The sequence below is a fragment of the Solanum lycopersicum genome, chromosome 3 (assembly GCF_036512215.1).
Source record: "Solanum lycopersicum chromosome 3, SLM_r2.1".
In the NCBI taxonomy this organism is placed as follows: domain Eukaryota; kingdom Viridiplantae; phylum Streptophyta; class Magnoliopsida; order Solanales; family Solanaceae; genus Solanum; species Solanum lycopersicum.
In genome coordinates, this window is record NC_090802.1 from 65,580,510 (window position 1) to 65,588,759 (window position 8,250).

An 8,250-nucleotide genomic window follows, 5' to 3' on the forward strand; every position below is an offset into this window, starting at 1 on the left:
CTCAGTACCCACAATACCTTCCTAGTTACATAGATGATTCTTTTTCGCAATATGTAAATCATACTACTAAAAATACGATAACACTCAGTTATGCTTATTGATTTTATACTATAAATTTTGATCTCCATATCTTTTTATCTAAATTTATGTATTCCATATGCAATTCTTCTTCGATCTACCTTTTCTTTAACTCCTCGGGTAACCAACCTCTTATACCTTTTCACTGCATCGTCATTTAAATAATAATGGCACTAAATAAAATGTAGAAGCCCAATGGCCAAATGATCATTGACCACCGACCTAGAAGAGACCAGCAAATCTACGGCCCCGGATCCGAGTCCGAATCCGTATGTATATACAGAGTTCTTTTTTTATTATATATATAAAAATGCTGACGACACACCGATTTGAGAAAAAGACGTTTAAAAATATCCACAAAATTAATCGCCTGGGGTTGGTGATAGAACAACTAATTCACCATCTAAAATTCTAGGGTTTTCAATTCCCCTTACCAAAATTCAGATCAAATCTCAAAAACCTCTACTGGTTGATAAATTATCGATTTTTTTTTTGCTAATTGCTTGAAAAAGTTTCGTTCTGTTCTGTTTTTTCGTGTGAATTATAGCGAGATTTTGGTTTGCGTGATGGCGAGTGTTGGGGAAGCGGAGTACGAGAGTGATCCGGAGGAAGCAAAGTTGTCCTTGAAGATGAGGAGAAGAGAAGCGAGTGATGATGAGGAGGAAGAAAGGGAAGTGGAGAAGAGAGAGAAGTCTGTTCGGATGATTGAATCTGATGGTGAATCGGAAGGACAGGGGGCTGCTGCTGATTATGATGAAGAGGAGGAAGAAGAGGAATACGATGATGAAGAGTATGTGGAGGACGAGGAAGACTATGAGGGGGATGAGTACCAGGAAGTAGGTGGAACTAGTGGCGAAGGTCACGAGGAAACTGTTAAGAAGGTTGAAGCAGTAACGGAGGGTGCTGAGGGAGTGAAGCAAGTTGTGGGAGAAGGAACAGGGTCGGGTCAAGGGATTGATGATGACAATGAGAATAATGTGCAGGGGGAGGAGGGCAAGAAAGAGAATGAACCTTTTGCGGTGCCCACTGCTGGAGCATTCTACATGCACGATGACAGGTTTCGAGACAATGCTGGTGGGCGACACAGGTACTGGACATACTTTAGGCTCACAGATGGTGCATTGGTATCTGACTTTGTTTGTTTTGCACCCTACATGTGTATAGTTAATTGTTATGTATTTCAGCAGATATTTTTGATAATCAGCAGGTGTTTTAAGAATTTAAAGCTATATGGACCATGGACTCCTAACTAGGTTAAACTCTTAAAAAAATTGTCTAAAGGATAAACTTACCATGATATAGAGTTAGCTACTAAAACGTACTGTAGATATCTGCATTTATTTATGAAATAAAAGAGGGATGTGATTCTTTTCTGGCCTTGCACAATTCTAATCCTGATCTCTAGTCCATCTGCGCCATTAATTTGCAAAATCGAACTCACTCTCATTTGATGTCACCGATAACTTCCTCGATATGTCGATCGTTCCAATGATCGAAATTTCTATAAACCACTCTTTATTGCATTCCGTCTGACCAATTTCCATATAAAAATATAGGGCACCACTCTTTAGTATAAAAATATGGATTATCAGAACCATCTTCTGTCCCTGACACATCTTGGTTTTATTCCCACACGTTCAGAGAATTCTTTCTACCATATGAACATCCCTCCCTAGAATAGTATTTTCCTCAATCAAGCTATCATGCTTCCGTGATGCTGCTTTTTAGGTCGAAACTTGTGATATTTTGCCTGACCCTTAACAGATAATTTTTTCTTGTTTTTGTTTTATCGGAACTTCTCGATTTGAACCCTTAGATGTTGGTGTGTGCATTGGTACATTTAGTCCAATTTTATGTATTATCGGTTTTTGGTTTGTGAACATGCCAAATCGATAACCAAACCTACAAGATATTCATTATTTGGTTCTTAGCAGATTGATTTTTTGGTTTAACCGACAAGAAGATGCTCATATAATCATATATACACGCAATGTTCATAAAATAGAAATAGTAGCTAGATAGAAGTGCAACACTAGTTTCTACATTGATAGACAAAATTGTTTGAATTCCTTATAAACTCATGCAATAAATTGCAGAAACAACATTCATTGTCTGTATTTGTCACATTCAAATCTAAAGTTGAAAAGATAGAAGTTAATACTAGTCTGTGCCATGAAGACGGAAGGTGTCACAATAGAGATATAGATAGGCTAGTTTGTGTTGCCTAGGCCAAAAGTAATACTAAAATTTAGGGAATAGGGTTGAGAAAATGTTTAAATCACGCTGGTATGCCATAAGCAATCATATATTAGTTCAATCTGTATCTTTTTCACTCCTCTCATGTTGAAGATTTTGATTAAACATTAAGAGTATGTCAGAATTGTCATTTTTTTTAATCTCTTCCCAAGTGTATTGATATTGAGTACAGGTCTGATAATCTGCCGAACAACATATGTTGCATCTAAGTCGCTTTTACAGAACCACTTTAAGTTACCATTCTTAAAAGAAAAAGTTGCTTGTACATACCACTTTACGGATGATGAGCATATTTTGATATTGTTGTATAATTGTCTTTTAAGGCGAACTTTTGGTGGAAGGAAGTTATGGGAATCCAGAGATGAGAGGAAATGGGGACATGACAAGTTTGAAGAGTTGACTGTGGAGGAGAGGCATTACGATGAGGTGAATGCTTTTAGCTACGTGTTTCTTTGTTTTTGCTCATCTGTTATCCTAGTCTTTTGCATGATTTGTTTTGCTAATCAATATTATTTATCAAAATCCTTAGGGTAGGAGGGGATCTAGGGGTCGTTATCGAGGTAGAGGCAGAGGGCGAGGGCCTGGGCCTGAGCGTGGAACTGTGCGAGGACAAAGAGCGAAAGCATATGTCAACGACAGCTATCCGAGCAACAACAACATCCAGAAGATTCAGGATAATGCGCCAAAAGGTATGAGAGGTCGGGGTCCAAGAAGGTATCGACCCACATTTAAGGACAATATTGATGCACCCCCTCTACCAAACAAACAGTGAGTATCGATTCAATTAACTTTTTCCTTTTCCTCATCAGTAATAATTACTCTTGATGTTCATTGAGTCATATTTTTCAGATCTGGTTCGTCAGTTGAGAAACGTTCATATCATAGCACAGCCAAAGCATCTGCTCCTGTATCAAATGTAGAGAATGATGCAGCGACAGCTGCAAAGCAAGGTTTTGTGTCAAGCTTGAATTCTGCTTCTCCTCCGTTTTACCCCTCTAGTTCCTCCACTAAAGAGATCAATGTGACTCACAAGAAGGAACTGCAAACTGGGACAAGTAGCCGCAGTGCTCATCCTTCTGTTTTAGGAGATAATTCTGCTGCGTCACAATCAAATTCAGTGTTACGAGGGAAGAATGGCAGCGATTCTGTTAGTATTGACAAACTTCATATTTCTGATCCTATTACTGCTGTAGCTTCAAAGATTTCACCCGGCTTGCAGTTGGCTCCTGGTTCCTCGACAATAAGTCCTACTCAGTCACAACCATTGAGAGGCCAAGGAAGAGGATTTAATGCAATGCCAAATGTGAATTACCAATCTCCTGTGATAAACAACCAATTCAACAGAGCTCCTCAGCCGACAAATCTCAATTCGACTCAGAGGAATCCTGTTCTAGGTCGAGGGCAACCTACTTTCCAAGCTACTGGTCAACAGTTTGCTCAGCGATCTGGTACTAGATCTCAAGGTTCATCTCCACCCAAAGCTGGACAATCTATCTCTGAAACTGGGGAGTTTGAATCTTCTTCAGATTCAAGTAAATCAAAGAGTGCTATGGTTGCAAAAGGAAAAGGCACTCTTCAGAGCACTGGAAGGGGATCAGTTCTCTATGGCGGAGCTCAGGTTATGGGTGCACCTGGAAGCATGGGTGGTGGTGATCAGAACTTCCCTACAACACCAGCCTTTTTGCCAGGTAGACCTTTTATAATTGGCCACCTCATCGTAAAAAAAAATCTTTATAAAATCAATGTGCCCCTTAGGATGGTTCAGATAGGATGTTGTTCTGTACGCTTTCACTCAATTTGTTTTTAGTGGCCTGGATTTTTTTTCTAGAAATTATGCTATAATTTTATGAGATGCGATACCTATGAAGAATGTTCATCTGTGTGATTAGTAGATTATGGTAATCATATTGGTGCATCTTCCTAATGGAAAATCATCATTGTACCTGCAGTTCCCCAGTGACACTTTGTATTTCTTTCTTTTGAAATTTGCAGTCATGCAATTTGGCGGCCAGCACCGTGGTGGCATTCCTGCTGTTGGCATGGCTTTTCCTGGATATGTTGGTCAGCCACAACTTGGTTTAGGGAATTCTGAGATGACATGGTAAGGTTCTTATGGCAATGTGGCAACCTCATAAAAATAGTGTAATTTTCGTCTGCTGTATGGCTTATTGCTTAGGCATTCCTGACCATATACCCAGTTGTGAATGTCTATGTGTGGAGCCATACGTTCTTTCTGAATTGTTTTTATATATGTATGATCCATCACAAAAATCAGCTAACAAAATCATATCAGAAACATTGATATACTGGTTTGTGTATATTGGGTGATTTTTAAATGATTTTGCTTTTCAATTGCCAGGTTGCCAGTTTTAGCTGGAGCTGCTGGAGCATTAGGTGCAACATACTGTTCGCCATATATTGCTATGGATGGTGCCTATCATGCTCGTCCATCTGGGCAAATATCTTCTCTCACTGCTGCTCCAAGGTCTCACCTCCATTTCAGTATATTCGAGTTTCATTAGTATCATCTTTGTGCTGGCATGTTGGTATCATACTTGTTCTACAAACTTCTTTCATTAATTTCCATTTACTCCCGCATTTTGCTTAGTAGAGATGTCACCATCTTTTATTCTGTGAGCACCTACTCATGTTGTGTGAACTCATGAGTGTCTAGAAAAGTGTAACCCATATTTTTCTCTTATGAAAAAGCTTGACCAGTTTATATAACTCGAGAAAACAAATACAGCCTGTACAATTGTTGCCAAAAGTTGACAGATCCATTTTGTTGTTTCGGCTGTTGATGGATATTTATTGAAATTTTAATCTGAGGAGCACTCTTGGAGGAGGAGAGAGTTCTGCTTGTGCAGTGTCTTTATGTGCTTGACAGTTACTGGTTGTGATTTTGCCATTTTTCCTCACTTTGAAACATAACAAATGTTGTTACATATTGTGAGAAAATGATTTCTTGATTCTGTAAACATTGCTATATGTAGCAGGCATTTTTTAAAATTTTTTTGTAATTAATCGAAAAGAAACTTAACAATCACTTCTCTGTGCAGCAAAGAGAACAGTGCCAGTAAGCCAAATAATGAAAGCAATCCCCAACAGCGACTAGGTGAGTATATGCATCTTCTAATTTTGTATAATTTGCAGTGCTGTTGCAAAACTGTGGTTCTATATGACTCATCTTTTATGCCCCATTCCATCTTTCAGAGCTCTCAAATGATGACTTAGGCCAGCGCCAGAAGAATCCTCGCAGGTAAGCTTATTCTGAAATGGGATGTGCTATTTCCAGCCCTTCCCGTTTTTGCTTAAGTTCATGTATTTGTTGGTTTAGTAACCTTTGCAAGTGTTGAATTCATTTGTTGTTCCTTGCAGATATACGGAGATGAAGTTCGATCAGTGAGCTTGTTTGTAGGTTGGAGCTGTTTGAATAAGCAGATTAAGGTCAACTTTGTTGAAACCTTTTTTTTCCCATCAATTTACCGTTAAAATTTTCCATCAGTGGTTTGAGTGTCACAAATTTCTTATTAAAACTTGTGGTGCTGCAGGCCCTCTCCTAGACCCTATGTTCTCCAAGTGTTGCTCTGGAGTATCTAGGGTTCTCATGTGTTGTGATGTATTTTAGGTAATGATGATTTTTCTCAGGACTTGTAATATCGTATTTTCTCGTCTTTTGTTTCTTGTGAAATGATTCAGCATTTTGGAATTTCCACCGAGTGTAATCTTTCTGCATATTTTGTTACTGTGGGAATTGCTCCCCCCCCCCCCCCCCAATCCTAAAAAGGGAACAGAAAAGGAAAAGGAAAAGCACTATTACTGGTTTATCAAGTGGCAATTTTGAACTTGGAAGGAATTTGTCTAATGGCTCGTTGATCTGTAGCTCAAAAGTGTCTTTGTATTTGGGACATTTATTATACTATTTATTCATACATCTTTTCCTTTTCATTTTTTGTGGACCTATGTTCATTGTATTCTCCCGTCCTTCTGTACTTCTTATCCCAGGTTTACATGACAAACGCCTGCTCATGCTGCTTCACTTTCGGGGATACACTGCAGCTTGACGGGTGGCAGTTATTTGTTTAAATATATGGTACCATTACAGTAACCTTGTCATCATGCTTAGTGTATGTTTCTTCTAAATTCAGTAATAAGTTTCTTACTTCCTTTGTTATATATCTCAGGTTCTTGTGGCTTGGGGTTTTTGTAACTGAAGGAAGTAAAAGATGTTGATAGAGTTTCTTCAAATGGTGATGGAAAATAATGGTAACAGTCCGGAAGCAGTTGCATCTGTTTTCTTATTATGTGAAGTTTTTTGTCTTCTGAGTAGATGGCTCTAGTGTCTTTTAAAGTTTTTCTGTTGAGCCACTACTGTTTGGTCGATATTTTCTGGGCTTTGTAGTTAAATATTATGTTAACAAGAGAGCGTGTCTTGCTCAGACATTGAATAATAAATTTTTGTTTTAAAGAGACTTTGGTTTGTCCAGATTTTTCATCTCTCTGTCATTTCACTGGCACCAATCAAGCAGTTTTATGTTTTATATGTGCTTGTCATGACATATGACCTGATCGTTTGTTGTATAATAATTGTGGCCTTGTTGTGGAAAACTGAGACTACTGGGTAAATTGTGTAACGGCATGAGTGAGCATTACGCAATACGCATCTTCTGCTACTTGTTTATTACTTGCTATATTTTCCTGCAATAAATGACATTGATGATGGATGAGTCAGTTGTTTATTTTCAAAGTGGAAATAGATTCTCTCTTGGCTGTTCATACAGCACATCCACCTTAAATGATCACAATTCACAAAGCTCGAGCATTTAAATAATGCCACTCACTTGAAAGTTAAATCTGTCAATTAGTTAGGTAGGTAGATGCATAATTGTTATTTATTACAAATATTTTCCTAATAAATTCCTCACACTCTTATCAAATATTAGCCATTTTACAAATACTTGGAATGAAAAATTACGTTTAGTTATGCGACAAATTATGCTGGGATACAGGAAACCTGAATTGAAATGTAAGATTGAAATTCATCTAATAATGCTAGAATTTTCTCTTGCAATCAAACTTGTTTAAATCATATGTATCCCCTAGTATACTTTTATTTCACGTTCTATCACATTGGTTGAATCTGTAACGAATAGTGTGTCTGTAAAGTGTACGATAAATCTGTGATTAAATTCACAATCTTATTATTATTCATAATATATCTAGCGCGATAAATCTGTGATTAAATTCACCTCTTATTATTATTCATAATATAATATATAGGCTTACCTATAAGCTACGACTTATGCATAGTATATTTATAACATCTTTTTATAATAATGCCAAATTCCTATGTGAAAATTATTTCTTTCAAATCTCAATGCCACATTACGTCACCATACGTAGGCTAAGAAGCGTTATTTTTCAACTTGTGTCTAAATAAAAAAAACGAAAATCACTCGAATACAATTCTTGTATTTTCAATATCCCTTTCTATTTATAAAAAATCTCTAAAATCTCTTATTTCTTCAATGCAGCATTCGAACTACATATTATGTATCCGATATATTATATAATGCATCCAAGTTAGTTTCTAATCTAAGTGAGCTACATATTATGTATTAGAGCTAATTTTTAATGTATTCGAGCTATATATTATGTATGCAGTTTATGTTATAATATATGTGAGATACTCGCTAATGTATCCGAGCTACATATTATGTATTCAATTTATGTTATAATGTATTCGAACTGTATATTATATATTTAATTTGTGTCATTTTTTAAGAAATTAGTATATTCACAATCTAAAAACAAATAAATTATAATTTCATATTATAATGTGATTTTAAAAATATATAATATAAAAAAAATATGGCGATCAGTTCTTTTTTACGTCCCTCAACTGTTCATTTGAAA

General features: G+C 36.8%; 1 protein-coding gene across 2 annotated transcripts; it reads left to right on the forward strand.

Annotated features, from left to right (window-relative positions):
- Window positions 1–247: 247 nt before the first annotated feature.
- On the forward strand, window positions 248–6,820 carry LOC101247414 (protein MLN51 homolog). Of its 2 annotated transcripts, XM_010320258.4 has the most exons (12): window positions 248–1,165; window positions 2,658–2,760; window positions 2,864–3,102; window positions 3,184–4,022; window positions 4,327–4,435; window positions 4,694–4,819; window positions 5,394–5,449; window positions 5,548–5,593; window positions 5,713–5,781; window positions 5,886–5,962; window positions 6,340–6,427; window positions 6,519–6,820. In XM_010320258.4, the coding sequence occupies exons 1-9, from the start codon at window positions 645–647 to the stop codon at window positions 5,738–5,740; spliced, it is 2,067 nt and encodes a 688-aa protein (XP_010318560.1). In that variant the 5' UTR covers window positions 248–644; the 3' UTR covers window positions 5,741–5,781; window positions 5,886–5,962; window positions 6,340–6,427; window positions 6,519–6,820. The 2 variants fall into 2 exon arrangements, with proteins under 2 accessions (XP_010318560.1, XP_069151500.1); XM_069295399.1 differs by lacking the exon at window positions 6,519–6,820 and having other exon boundaries at window positions 387–1,165; window positions 6,340–6,429.
- The last annotated feature ends 1,430 nt before the right edge of the window (window positions 6,821–8,250 follow it).